At 38.9% G+C, this 15,574-nt stretch overlaps 1 protein-coding gene across 1 annotated transcript in view; it reads left to right on the forward strand.

Moving 5' to 3' along the window:
* ELAVL4 (ELAV like RNA binding protein 4) overlaps positions 1–15,574 on the forward strand; it is an 84,145-nt gene that overhangs the window by 23,565 nt on the left and 45,006 nt on the right. Inside the window, exon 2 of the mRNA XM_059898417.1 lies at positions 12,983–13,223. Within this exon, the coding sequence (XP_059754400.1) occupies positions 12,983–13,223 (241 nt within the window). The remainder of the gene's footprint in view (positions 1–12,982; positions 13,224–15,574) is intronic.

A 15,574-nucleotide genomic window follows, 5' to 3' on the forward strand; every position in this document is an offset into this window, starting at 1 on the left:
GGCAGGGACTTTGCTAGGCACTTTGTATGTGCTTCTCCATTACCACATTTATGACATTATATAATAATTACTTATTTACTTATTTATTTACTTCCTTGCAGGCAGGAACCTCTTTTATTTCCTTTATATCCCTGGCATTTAACATAATGGCTTTTGGCTCATCGAAGGAACTCATTAATGTTAAGGAAGTTAGCTTGGATTTTGTTTCTTTATACTGCTTTTCTTCTTTTAAAAGATAACTTCAGTTGTGGGAGGGGCTATTCAAATGAAGCACTATATTATCATTAGTAAATTGTGACTTACACCTTGCTTTAAAATATGCCTGTAACTAAAGAAGTTTAGGTTGCACTGATTTGACAACAGCTGATTCTGAATATCTGTTAGTCTTTCACTCTTTTAAAAGGTAAATTTCTGGGATAAAAAGAATATATCAAGAGTTGGAAGTGTTTGCAAGCAAATTTACTTTGTGTCTATGATTTCAAAGGAGATGGTTACCCTACTCAACTCTTTTCAGTAACCTTAGTGTATCATAATTTGGATGTGTCATATCTAAATTATTCTTAGGGACATATTAAGTTAGTCCTAAAAGGGTCTTATCTGAGAATTATATATTATGCAGTTTGAATTTTATTATAAAGGTAATAATTTTGAACTTTACCATGTGTTTTTAAAAGGCTTATTATTTCTCAATTTTTAAAATGCCAGTTGGACTCTTGCCCAATTAGTATGAATTAGTGAAATTTCAAAAGCAAGTTTTGATAAAGACAAAAGATTGTTTGTGAAGACAGAAATATTAACTTATTTATCCTCTGTTCTAATCCAAAATTTTCTGTTGTTATGAAGCAAATCATAATGCATACAGTAGGAGATTTTAAAAAATAGAACAATGAAGAGATTGAGATGAAGGAAAACTAAGAGAATTTTAAAAATAAGATAAACTCAGGGGTAAGGTTTGTGCTTAAAAAAAAAAAAATCAAGTTTGCAGTGAGGTCCTATGCTCTTTCTTTACACATAGAGGGCTACAGATTTGGCACTCATTTTCCTAGCAATATTACAAAGAGGGGACCCAAAGAATTACAGGATGCAGCATCCATAAAATAAAAGTAAACCCATCACACCAATAATAGAGAATATTAGTGGTTCATTGCCATAATAAAGTATTTGCCTCAAAGCAGATAGAAATATTCTGATACTCGGTATTTGTGATTTTTTTTTTTTTTTTTGCCTCTCCACTTTGTTTCTTGTTCATGAGATTTTTATAAATATGTATTAGGAGGATCTCCATATGCAGGAAAGAGAGAGAGAGAAGCTCAAAAAGCATGGCGTGGAATGCTGCTTGACAGTGTCATACATTCACAAGATGTCCTTGAAGATGGAGCACAGAACAGAGATCAGGGAAATTTTGGCAGCTGCAGTTGGGAAAATAAATGGCTGTTGTGTGATTGGGCAGATCCTGAAAGCAGGCTCCTGCTCAAACCATGTAATTAAGAAAAGTGGGAGCTTTTGTCCAAGTGCAGAATGTTCATAATATCAGAGTTTGTCAGCAGGAGCTTTTAGAACAGATCAGTACTTTTCACTCCCTGATCCAGGGAACAGTTTTCTTATAAATCATCCACTCTCCTTGCTGTCCTCATGAAGGTTGCTGCCAGGCGATAAGGCAGACTTAGATTGTAACCTCACTAATGCGCAGTGATGTAGGTGAAGGGGAGGCCAAATCAGAAACTGTTTCAAGAAATGCGATTTTTATTCATTTGGGCTCCTATGTAGAAACAAGCAGAGTGTGGCCAAGGAGAGATCCTGCAGGACAGCTCTGGGAAGGAGATGGAATCCTTTTTTGTTTGTTTGTTTTTGTTTTGTTTTTGTTTTGTTTTGTTTTTTGAATTTTTGAATTTTATTTTTTTATACAGCAGGTTCTTATTGGTCATCCATTTTATACACATCAGTGTATACATGTCAATCCCAATCGCCCAATTCATCACACCACCACCACCCCCGCTGCCACTTTCCCCCCCTTGGTGTCCATACGTTTGTTCTCTACATCTGTGTCTCAATTTCTGCCCTGCAAACCAGTTCATCTGTACCATTTTTCTAGGTTCCACATCTATGCGTTAATATACGATATTTGTTTTTCTCTTTCTGACTTACTTCACTCTGTATGACAGTCTCTAGAGAGATGGAATCATTTTTAATACTGTGGCTCCGAACTGGTTTGAAGGATTTGACATTTTCTTTATTTTTTAAAAATAGCTTCCTTTCAGATTATAAAAGTGCTATATTTTCATTGTAAAACAAAAAACCAAAAAAACTTGGAAGATAGAGATGGAGACAAGTATAACAATCACCTATAATCCTACTATTTATTATTAACATTTTAATTTTTCCTTCCTACTCTGTGCATGTTTATATAATTGACATAGTCAATTTTTTATTTCACCTTTTTTCTACATTGATTACAAACATTTTCTCATGTTATAAAAACCATTATAAACATAATTTTAACAGTTGTGGAATACCGTGTCATAAAATTAGATGATAACTTACTTACTCACCCCCTCTGTTGGGCCCTCAGGTTGTTTCTATTTTTTCACACTTCTGGGTATACTTTTCTTAATATACCTTGTTGTGCATACTTTTGGTCTACAGAATTCTGGATTCTTTTCTGAGCTTCAGAATGGATCATCGGTCCAAGAATATGAACATGAGGTTCAGAAAGGTTGTGCCAATTTTTATTTCCACCAGTAATGATGAGAGAGAGACTATTTCACTGCCCTTTAAAGCTTGACACTTGCAAACTTTGAATATTTATCTATGTTCTCTGTAAACATTTTGTCCACAAACAATTCACATCCACACTTCTCCCAGCCCAGGTCTGCATTCTCACCAACCCTGGTTTGCTAGAGTCCAATTTTACTTGCACCCACTTGCTTTCCCAGAGAGTGTCCCTTTTTCTAATGTTTCTTTCTTATACAAAAACAAAAAACAAAAACAGAAAACGAAGTCAGTGAAGGAGGAAATTATAAATAAAATTTCAAGTGTGATACAGGAATTTTCAAATTTAAAACTACCCTATCAGATTGACATTCAAGATCTTTTCACTAGTGAACATACAGATATAATATGAGGCTGTGTGAATCGTCCATGGGTCTAATTTATACATCGGCCACTTATACATGCACTGAGGTGCTGAGAACCGTTTTGTTTCTCTCAGTAACTTTGGCTTCAGAATGTCCCCAGATAATCTCTCTCCTTCGAATTGGAAGGGCTGCTGGCATTATACAATTCCTCTTAACAAAGAGAAGGTTGCTCTGTGCAGATTTTTCTAGATACTAACTCCCTCTATTCCCCTCTGCTCTCCTCCTCCTCTCTACCCCAGCTGTGTTAAGAAAACAGGATTAATTTTCAAAATAAAAAATATTTTATGTAGATATCTGAAGAATTCAGTCTGAGTGTGCACAAAACTTAAATTCAGAGCAGTGACCCAATGCTTTAAATCATGGTATAGATACAGAATAACATGTGGCTTTTTACAGCTGAATCTTGGTGAGTTTGCTCATACTCTGAGCCACTAGCCAGGCATTTTGTAAATATACAGTACTTATGTTTACATGAATTGTGCCACTGGCTACTGTTTATGCATTTAATCAGAAGATAAGTCCGATTTAGTCTGTGGACAGTTTTACAAGTGACTCATTAATGTTCTTTGTATGGAAAATGAAGATAACATATATTCCATCACAACTGGTTCCCATCCCAACAGGAACCCATAGCTTAATATTAGGCATTTTGGTTATTTTGTCTACATTAAACATTCAGAGTTTGGGGGCTTAGGGAGTAGAATGGGAAAGGAATTGTTTTCCAGTTGATTTTTTTTATTAGAGCTGATATTTTTGCAGGAAGCCTGAGCGCTTGCCCACGAAATCGCATTTATATTAAAATGAAAACATTTGTCTTTTTCAAATATGCCTTTAATGAAGAAATCTTATTGAAAGTTTGGGATTGTATTTATTTATTGGCCATTTCTGAGAAGAAGACTGAATGGGGGCGTGGGGGTGGGTGTCGTTTGAAGGTTTCCCTGTCTTTATAATGAACTGGACGATCAAGCCATCCCTCAGCTCTGGAGAGTTTTCTGTAAAAGTCTGTTAAAACCAAATACTCAGGGGTTGTACCAGGACTGCCCCAGATGGGCACACCAGGAAATCATTTTAGGCCCAAACTGAAGCCCTAAAGAAACACTGTAAGATATAAAGGAGGCCAGTATTTATTTAGAAGGAGAAATGTATGTGATGTGTCTGGGGAAGAAGATTAAAAACTTGGATTTCTGTGAATTTGAGAATAATGCCTAAAAGACATTAAATTTTGATGATGCTTTTCATTTAAATGCTGGCCCTGCTATTTTAAGTATTAATGCCTCTTATTCTCTCCAGCGGCTGCTGATTTTTTTAAAAAGCCCTGACTGTCACCACTGAGAATACTTTTGGCATGCCTGGTGTTCATCTCCAGTGAAGAAGATGCTGTTTCAAAGGAGTGATGCCTCAAGCTTACCTCATTGTTACAAATAGTCACTTGTTTAGGACGTAAGCATTTAGACCAGAAACAGGATTGTCAGTTCAGTATTAGAATGGCGTATGACTAGTCTATGTGTAATTTCATTTACGTGCTTTTAGTGAGGGGGTGGGGCATTGTTAGACAAAGTCTGAAGGGAATTACTTAAAAGAAAGGGGTGTATATGATTGATTTTAATTATTTGTTTACCTCCCCTCCTTTCCCATCCTCTCACCTTGAACCCTCTAAGGGCAGGGATCAAATTATTTTTGTTTCGCCAGTTCCTCAAACAATGCCTTGGTCTATAATAGCATTCAATAAACTTGTCTTGAATTGAAAACACTTGTTTTAAAGATATGCTGAGAATTTATTACCACATAACTTCCTAGAGTAAATAGGTCTTTCAAGTTATTTGTGCATCTGCCCAAAGGCATTATTAAACTGCCAGCATGTTTTCCTCAGTTGGAATTAAATTTTTTTTCCTAGAATTTTCTAGTTACCGTCTAGCAGAATCTACAGAAACTTGGTGCAAATGGTTTTGGGGGACCTGAGTGCAGTGTTCAGCCAGATTCCCCTGGTCCAGGGGTCTTTGTGAGTCATCACCTATAATTTGGTTGGGGGTGGGTGTATATTCCCAAATTCCCTTTTCCTAGACTGATCAGATCATAGATCTCAGCCCCTCCTCGTGGGCCCCGTTAATAACGTGTCTCCTTCCCAGTTGAATCATAACCAGGAAAATGTTACGTTAAAAAAAAAATTAATCTGAAGGGACTTGAGCAAATTAAAACCTCTTGAAAAGCATGGAGTTTATGAGCTGATGGACAAAACTTTAAAGAAATATCAAATTGGGGGGGGGGTGTAAGGACATTTTTAGTATCTTTCAAGGAGCAAGAAGAGAAGTGAGGAATTATTCCTAAAAATAATATCTGTCTTCAGGAACACAGAGCCTGCTGTGTAATTTTCTAACTTTGGGGATTTGTTTTTCAGGCTTTTGAAAAGTGGGTGAGATGCAGTAGTCTGGGCTGCTCTACCAGAGTCTAACATAGTGCATGTCAGAATTTTATAAGGGTCAAGTGGGAAATGCCTACAAAGAGAATTAGGACTTTTATTTTTGTTCTCATGAATAATTTAAATCTATTTCTTTAACGGTTCAATTCAGTGACTGCCCTTGGTAAACATTATTCTTCATGCTCTTGGGAGCACTTGTTCTATTACATAAGGCTTAGCCTTTATACATAAATTTTCAAACGTCCTTCCAGCATGGTAAAAGGAAACACCTTTAAATACTCATTACAATATTTAATAAAATACATATGTGGATCGCAGATGTACACACCTGAAGCAAGTTTGCAATGAGTACAATTCCTTTAGCATCTTTCTAGTTTCTGGGAGTGCTGACATTTAGAGGGTGCTGAAAGTAGAAGGGAGAGTATTTGAAAAAGAAACATCATATTCCTGTGACCTTCTTAGGTTCTTTTCTCTTGATCCTTTTGACTGATGATGGAGTATCGAGGTCACCGCCCCACCCCCCAAGAAAATCAGAAGTTGAGGACAGCCGAGAGTGGCGTGATGGGAGTACAAGGGCCCTGCACTGGGCTCTCAGATGATGAATGTCAGTAGTGAGTTCTACATCGACACAGGTTCCTCTAATATAAAATTGGAACCTTTTATTTGCCTTGTGAAGTAAATACTGAAAGTGTAAACTAGGTTAAGGTACATAAATGCAAGACCATACAATTTATTGTCAGAGTGCCATTTCTGTGGAAAATACTGGAGCAAAACCAGGGTGGTGTGGCTGACCGGATTGGTGTGAGGGCTATGGTAGGACCCCTGCTGTGCCTACCTGGGGTCTGGAACAGTGATCTCCTCAGCTGTGAGGAGTAGGACCAGCCCTATAACTCTTATCTGACTTCCCCCAAGCCTGAGCACATGAAAGCCTTGTGAAGCGTGGGGGACAGAGGGAGCTGTAAGAGATTCATGAGCCGATGGAAGAAATATTAAAGGAGGCCTTAAGTACTTTCCAGAATTTTAGAATGGGTCTCGCTTAATATACTTAAAGGACTTTCTGGCCACAGGACGTGCTTGCTCTCTCCTCTGACATGTGGACCCTTCAGCAATAAATATTTGTTTGAATGAATGAATGAGTGAATGAATTCTGAGGGCAAGAAATTACATGAAAAGAGTGATTGGGGAAGGAAGGCAAGTTTTTGCCCTTTGATTATATTGCTACTCTTAGAATCAATTGGGAGATTTCAGTCTGAGACAAAGGATTGGCTTTAGTGTACCTAAAATGTTATGTGCATATATATATTTTATATATGCACATATATATTTAAATGTTATGTGCATATATATATGTTTTATATATATGCACATATATATTTTATGTGCATATATATATTATTTAGTGTACCTAAAATGTTATGTGCATGTATATTTAGTGTACCTAAAATGTTATGTGCATATATATTTTTCTGAGAGCAAAGGCATTCACCGGCTTCTCTACAGGGTCCATGTCGGCCAAAGCTTCAGCCCTCCTGCTTGAATGAATGCCTCTTAGAATCTGCATTTGAAATAATATCTAAGTGTATGCCTGGCATATAATAGCAACTCAATAAGTATTCTGTCCTCTTGTTATATGTAAGATGGAGAGGACATTAATAAAATTATTGGCTTGTACTTCACAGGGTTGTTAAGAGGGATCTAGCAAACTATTGGACTTTTGAGGACTTTCATTCATTCAGTAGTTCTTTATGCAGAACCTACCAATTCTCAGGCCCTGTCCTACATGCAGGAGATACTATTATAAACAAAACAGATGTGGTCTCTGTACGATGGAGCTCAGAGTTCAGGTCGCCATTCTTTGTGAACTGTTTAAAGTACTCTACTCAGAAAAGTAAGGAGGTAGACATGTCTCCACACCTATATTCAAGTGCGTTTCTGTGATATGGCCACCTTCACACCCTCCCCGAAAAAAAAGTAGACGTATACTCTCATCTAAGGGGCCATGTCTGCATTGTCACAAGAATACTCAAGTGAGGTAGCCTGTAGGCCTAGGCTTAACTCCTAGCTCTGTCTCTAACTAGCACTGTGACCTGTGCAAGTCACTTCCCCTTTCTGGTCCTCAGTTTCCTCATTAAAGTTACAGGGTTGGGCTTGGTGGTCCCTAATGTTCTCTGATATCTGTCATGCATCCACACTGTGAACTCAGTGAGGGCCAGCTCCTTGTCTTTGTTGTCTGTGTATCCCCAGGACCTAGCACAGTGCCTGGCACTCCAGGGCTCCATCTCCCTTCATCTAACATTCCCAGATCTAGCCATTGTGGAAATGAACCCTTTTTTAATGCATATAACCGGGCATGTCCAGGAAGTAGTGTAACAGATACCTTGGGTGGACAATAGCAAAAGATGTGATTGAACAGTTAATTTAGGACCATTGGGAAGGACCCAGAATTGTGGTGACAGAGATGCCATGAAGGACAGAGAGGGTTGGCTCTTATTTTCAAGAACATCCTGAGAAAGAAAGAAGCCTGGCCCAGCCTCTGCTTCTTACCCCCACTGCCTCCGCAGAGATAAACGACCCTGAGTGATGATCCAGCAGCTGCATGCCTGAGGCCTTCCCTCTCGCTTTTGTTGTATATTTTGCAGGAAAAAGAAAGGGGGGGAGTGGGAGGGGTGAGGTTAATGCCTTGAGTGTGAGTAATTAGTCATTCAAACCATCAACATTTACAATGACAGGATTTGAGTGCCTACATTATTGTGCACTGCTCTAATAGTTTACCCCTGAAATTTTCTGCCTGTATAATGTTTCTTAAAATATATCACGGGAACATAAAAGATTTAATGCAGTGCTTTGTACAACCATTAGAGTTTGAAGTCAACTGAACCTCCTCAATGCTCTATCCTGGATGCTGACTGTAATTCTGTTCTTAATTGCCATTCAGAGGAGGGAAAGAAGGCAAGTCAGGGGTTTGGAACCTGGTCAGCTACGAAGTTGGCTGTGAGACCCACACAGTATCCTTCATTAAAGTCCCTATGCACACTTGAGTAACTGATATATTTATTTGCAATGACAGTTGTGCTGTTAGAACATCAAAGGCCTTAGAGTAGGGAAGCAAGCGTTCTGATTTTGCCAAGCCGGCCTCTGAATTTATTGGAGGATATGCTTCCCACTAATACACATGTTTACCTCTGGTCTGTTTCCCAAGTAGAGATTATAAGTGTCCTCTCCTTAAGATCTATCATGTAACCTTAAAGTGCCACAGTTTCATATTCTTGCATTCAATATATTTACATCTTGGCAACTTTCTTATTTTCCAAGTAATGTTTTAAAATGCTCTTGGTTCACTTGTGTATCAGATTTGATTCTGACATTTTACATTTCTGATTCTTTTTTTAAGCCGGTCTTGCATCCTGGGATGCGTCATTAAGACCAGCAAGGGGTCTTATTACACGATGTATATTAACACATTTGCAAATTTTTCTCAGCTTTGAAGCTGTACGTTTTTACTGAGAAAACTCTGTGTGTGTGCATATGTGTATTTTCCTCAGTTCCTTCTGAGTCCACAAAAGGATAACTGTGTAGTGTGTGTGTGCAGAGCAAAGAGAGCTCCATCTCCATGAGACGAGAAATGACTTGACCTAATTTATAGGTTTGTTTGGTTAAAGTACCTCAGTACCGAACATTGTATCTCATGGTTCCTTTTCAGGGGTCTGGGCCCAGTTCGGGTTGTCTGATGTCCAGATGGGGCTCAGCTCCAGGAGTCGACATAAATTAGGAAATCCACATAGGATGTAAGGAGATCCAGAAAGCTGATTGGGGAACTGAAATTTCTTTGCTGCAGACTTGATACTTCCTAGGCCTTTCTGGAGCAGGGAGATGTTCACAGGGACAAGTGCTGGCTTTTGCCACGTGTGTCTGTGAGTCGAGCATCCAGTGAACAAACACCGAACACGGCTGTCAGGTAACCTTCAGTAGTCTTGGTCCCGCAGAATCTCAGCATGCTTAGGTATGACTTACATTCTTCTTACGCCATCATTAACACCCAAAAAGCTGCCTCGCTGCAGAATATTTTCTAGGTGTTTGTGCAAGAGCCGAGCCGTATGAAGGGTAACCTAAGAAAGTGGAGCAGCGAAGGTGTTCTGTAGATTGTGGGACTGGCTTTTTTGCCACTAAATCAAAATGTAGTAGTTGGGCAGCTCTGTGGTTCTGCCACCCGAGCCTCCTGAATTGGATAAATTCTGTTTTTTAAGTTCCTTATTGAGTTGGCAGTGCTCCTTGTGTTTGTTGCCTGGACACCTGACTCAGTGAAGCAGTGAGACGACACAGCAAACGGAGGCACTGCACAGACCCAGGAGGCCGACGGCTTGGCAGAGCAGAAACCTGCCTCTCAGCCAGGAGTTTCAATGATGCTCTGTAACAACATCTCCATTAGCGTGACCCCTCCCCTGGGCGCATCGCCCTCATTCTTTCCTGGGCCCTTGCCTCAAGGGCAGAGCAGCTGAATAGGATTTACTGGGTGCATTTTCTATCAGTGCTGAGGAGAGCTTGATTTACAATTCCTCTCAGGAACCCTTTGCTTTCTCCTTGCTGTTTGGACCAGCCTAACGCAATCCCACAGTTGACCTGAAGCCAAGAAAGTTGTGATGATTTAAGTGGAGCCACTTACGTTACCTACATGTTGGCAAAGAATCTTAGAAGCTTCCCACCTTCCTCAATCTGCCTTATTTCCATGACTCCTCTTGAGACTTCTTTTTTTTTTCTTTTGGTTTCATATCCCATTTGTGATGATCAGAAGAAGAAACGATTACAGTAACGCTCACCTATGTAGGGCATGATGAGGAATAATATTTATGATGCTTCTAGCCACTTTATGTTCTAGGCAACTTATAACCTTGCACAGTAGGCTTTATTCCAGTTTACAAAGAGGAAACTGAGGCTTAAGAGTATTGAAGTAAACTGCCTGAGATCACAGAGCTAATAAGTAATAGAACTAGAATTTTAAGCTGTTCCCTTGGCTAAAAACTCATTCCCTTTTTACTACCACTATGTTTCAGATGAGTAAATAAGCAAAAAACAGAACAAAACAAAAGCAAAAAACGGTCTCTAGTTGATGAGCAACTAGAACTTTCATATGCTGCCGGTGGGAGTGTCAATTGGTACATCTACTTAGAAAAACTATTGACAGTATGTACTAAAGCAGAATACACCCTATGACCCAAAAAATAGACTTCCAGGAATATTCCCAACAGAAATGTGTGTGTGTGTGTGTGTGTGTACACCAAAAGACATGTATATAATGCTCATAGCAGCATTATCTACAATAGTTAAAAACTAGAAACAACGCAAATGTTCATCAAAGTAGAAGAGATAAATAAAACGTGATATTTTCATACAATGGAATTCTCTACAGCAAGTGGAGAAGAACAACCTACCACTACGTCTCACCACATGGATAACACCCAGACATAATGTGTGAAAAGACATAAAAGAGTACGTATTGTGTGATTCCATGTATGTAAAATTCAAAAACAGATAAAACAAATCTATGGATTAGAAGTCAAGAGTAGTGGTTACCTTTGGGGGTGGTATGAATAACAGGGGTGGGGACACAAGAAAGGCTTCTGGAATGCTGGTCATGTTCTGTATTGTGATCTGAAAGGTGGTTACTTAGGTGTGAGTTGTGTTTACTTTGTAAACACTCCTTGAGTTGCACCCTTAAGATTTGTACATTTTGCTACATGTATATTATATAAACATGCTTATCTCCCCAAAATTCTCTGAGCAGCCAAATGGTAGTAATGGAAGCTACTAGTAATCAGGTATCTGCTAAGCTTTGGTTTCCTTGTCTATAAAATGTAGAGGATATTAGAATATGGCTCACTGCTTTCTTGTGGGGAGTCAGTGAGAGAAGTCACATCAGGTGATCGGCAGAATGACTTTAATAAATATCAATGATTGTGGTTATGTTCCCACCACTATTCAGGCACTTTACATATATCTGTCACCAGATCCTTCTTACCACCTTGCAAGGCAGGTGACATTGTTCTCCTCTTTCAAATGAGGAAAACTAAGGCTCCCAGAATTTAAATCACTTACCCAAGGTCCCACAACTAGGGAATGGCAGAGCATGATTCCATTTCCAAGGAGTTGATGGTCAATTTCACGTATGACAGAAACCACACCATGAAGGATGAATAAGGGATGGTGCTGGGATAGAATGGAAAAGTGGGACTGATGAGCTGCATCTGAGGCCAGGAAAACTGGGTGCAGGCCCAGACTCTGCCCCACTTTCCTGTGATGACAGAGAAGTTGCTGGATGTCTCTGGAATTCATCTCAAACATGAGAGTTTTGAACTGAATTTTATTCCCTGAAGTGACTTCTGGCTCTGTAGTTTTGTGATTCTCCATGTTTGTCATTCTATACAAGGCATCTTTAGGACCTGGCTCCATGAGCTTAAACCCATTTTTCATGTGAAACCTTATTCTATCAATATCTTCTTGGGACTTTCCTGAATGCCCCTATCCCTTAAGCAGGCTTAATTGCTCCTCTGTTACAGGCCCATTGTCCTACTGTAACCATCTGCCTTCTGTGTCCTCTGTGGACTGTAAGCCCCTTGTGGGTAGAGACTGAGACTGATCTCTTTTATTTCCATGCATGCTGCCTCAAACAGTTCACACATTCGTGGAAATATTTGTTTTATTAACTGTTTAGATACAGTGAAAGTCCTTTTTAAGTAATGTGTGAGAGGACAGCCTGGGGCTGTGCTAGACTTAAAGTGGAGACCTAGAGAGAACTTTTCTTTCATGTTTTTAATTTTATTTGAGATCCAGGAGAAATAGTAACAGAGGCGCTGGGGAGAAAAATTATTAGATAACTTTGTAGCTCCCAGCATGCCTTTATGAAATCTGAAGTTTGATCAGTATTAAGTATCAGTGAAAATCTAAACCCTTCCCATATGGAACAACCCCACTTAATTTAATGTCATTTTACTTTATGAGACAGTTAATAAACAGGTACTGTATTTGAACTTGTGAGCATAGCCCTCTATATTTAGCTTTTTCAGCTTTAATGGAACTATAATTTTAATCATGATTATTACTTTACATTTTAATTATAATTTGGTGTGGCTTAAGTATACATTTCTGAGAGTGATTGTGTAATGAAAACAGGAATTAGCTTTTCATTAACAAAATAATGGGAGAGTTCGCACTGCATTCTAGTCTGTGCTCAAAATCTACGGGCTGGCCTAAAAATAGCAAGGGGAGTTTAACATTTTGGTTAAAAACATGTTTCTAAATTGGCTGTGTTCACAACCCCATCTCTTTTGCTCCATCCTGCTTTATCTTGTTCTCTTTCTTTACAAAAAATAAAATAAAATCTTGAAAGAGACTTTGTGTCTGAGATATCAAAAGGCTTACTATTTTTATTTTTATTTAGATAATTAGCACCATGGAGCCTCAGGTGTCAAATGGCCCGACATCCAATACAAGCAATGGACCCTCCAGCAACAATAGAAACTGTCCTTCTCCCATGCAGACAGGGGCAGCCACAGATGACAGCAAAACCAACCTCATAGTCAACTATTTACCCCAGAATATGACCCAAGAGGAATTCAGGAGTCTCTTTGGGAGCATTGGTGAAATAGAATCCTGCAAACTCGTGAGAGACAAAATTACAGGTATGCTCTTCTTCGATATTCTAGGCTTGGGATTCACAGCTGCGTTGTTCCATTAGATGTGCAGATCTTAGCAGAAATGCATATGTGTGGTGATGCCTTTTGAGTGTCTGCAGTGTGTATCCTGCATTCAAGGTCAGCGTGGGTACACAGTCATAAACTCATATGCGTATGTATACTACACGAAACCATATTGCAAATTGGTAGGACTGGGAAGCAGATAAAGATTTTGGAGCTTCCTCAGCTTTAGTTTATGTGAAATAATCCTTTGGCTGTGTCCTCTTTTATTCTTAATCAGCCACCCCTACCCTTTGTTCTTTAGTTCTCAGTTCTGCCCTCTGCCCTCCCCTATACCAGTTTTTATCTATTTATCCCTTTCCTCTCAAACATTTGGTTTGCGTGTGTCCAGTGTTCTTCCATGTATCTGAGACTGTCTTTTAAAGGGGGCCATTGTGGTCACAACTGCCCATTGTGCCTGGGAGAAATAGGCCCCAAGGATAGCAGATCATTCTGGAATAAAACTACCCTGTAGTAGGAGGGAGATGCTTGATGAAGGTATTTTATCTTATTTATTTGTTTGTTGTGAAGATACTCTCTGAGAAGTCAGAGACTTTTTACTTGAAAGTGAAACAATACCCTATACTTCAATACTTGAAAGTTTTAGGTTCTGATTTTTTTCTAACTGACAGCCATTTATTGAGGACTTAATGTTTGCCAGATACTGACGCTACTGTCCTTTGGGGCTGGGGCTGGGGGTAGTTTCCTTGTAATCCTTCTGGAAGTGGGAATGTTTTCTTAGAAAAATACTGGACTACATGGTGACGGCAGTGCAGCTACTGTTCTCTGATGCTGCCGTCCTAAAATCATTCACACTCAGCTTTGAGTATTTGTCATTTTTGGGTGTTGACTTTTGTTTCCCTCTCTGTGGGCAGTTTAATTGAAGAGCAGCTGACCTATATAAGAAAAAGGAAACTCTAAAATACAGAGATACATTATCTTGATTTTTAAATCAGAGAATCCAGTGTATTTATGTGCGTGTAGCTATATATATTCTCCAGTTCTTCTAATTCACTTGTTAATTTGTCCCCCATTTATATTAAGTATTTTGCAAAATCATAAAACTAAAATAACTGTCGAAAATGTAAGTCACATAACCCTCTAAACATAATTTCCTCTTCTGTAAAATTGGAAAAGAATACTTATCTCAAAGGGCTTATTGTGAGGATTAAATGAGAGACTGGATATATACTGCCTAGCACAATACCTATTGCATAGCAGTCTCTCAGTAATGGGGGAGGGTGTTATTATTATAGGTACAGTTAGTATGTTTCAAGGAGAAAGGCTAGAACAGAGAAATTTTATCAAGGTCTCCAAATGGGCCAGGGCTTTGGTGTTCTTATCCCAGAGCCCTGGATCATCCATCCTTTGACAGAACTGCCTGTGCTCTCAGAAAGCCAATGTTTAGATTCCTGAAGAATCTTTATATAATAGGATGATAATTCAAACCAAATTAAAACCAGTTAACCATATGATTCTTCCTCCCACTCCTGTATAGAAAATGTATTTTTGGTGTAGCCTTACCTTCTAAATAGGGACTCTGCCAGCTATATTAGTGAATATTATTAATCACCTTTTCAAAAGAGTTCCTTTAGAACTATAGCAAGATTTTTGAGAAGTACTGATTGGTGGTGTTGTTCCTTGTTTTCTAAAGACACATGTTTAAACAAGCAGATTCCTTTACTGAAAGAATGCTAATTTGGTAGTTCACTGAGTGTATTTGAATAAGAGTGACAGCTTCGAAGACAGCCTTTAATTTGGTATACAAAACCAAAATTGTCAACTTTGGTTTGTTTAGCACCCTCTCCAGCACAAGCAGAGACATTCAGTAGCATCTGAGCTTAAAGAAGAAGCTTACGGGTTGAAAGCAGAAATACAATGCAGGCATAAATTTATAATTATGCATTTTTTTAAATTCAGGGGGGAAAAAATTTTTATTTGCAGAGAACTTATGGGAATGAGGCAGGGAAATATAGAGGGACCAGAGATATTTGCCCTCATTTGGTAGCAGTGTTTAATAAAAGTAGAACTTGTGGTTGTAAAGAGTGCTTATTAAATTCTTCATTTACACTACCTAATTAATTCTAGCATTTTAAATTAACAGTGAAACTGGTCCCTGCTGTACCATTCCATAGATGCAGCATATTTCCTCCATCCACCCGTTGTTCAGGTTTAATTGGCTACGCTAAAAGTCAGAGAAGGAGGGAGAGATAGGGCTGTAGGGAGGCGGGGAAGGAGTGGGGATCTCTCTGATGGAAGACGCTCTGAGGCCTGCATTTGGGGTTAAGTGATAACGC

Source organism: Balaenoptera ricei, chromosome 1 (assembly GCF_028023285.1).
Source record: "Balaenoptera ricei isolate mBalRic1 chromosome 1, mBalRic1.hap2, whole genome shotgun sequence".
In the NCBI taxonomy this organism is placed as follows: Eukaryota; Metazoa; Chordata; class Mammalia; order Artiodactyla; family Balaenopteridae; genus Balaenoptera; species Balaenoptera ricei.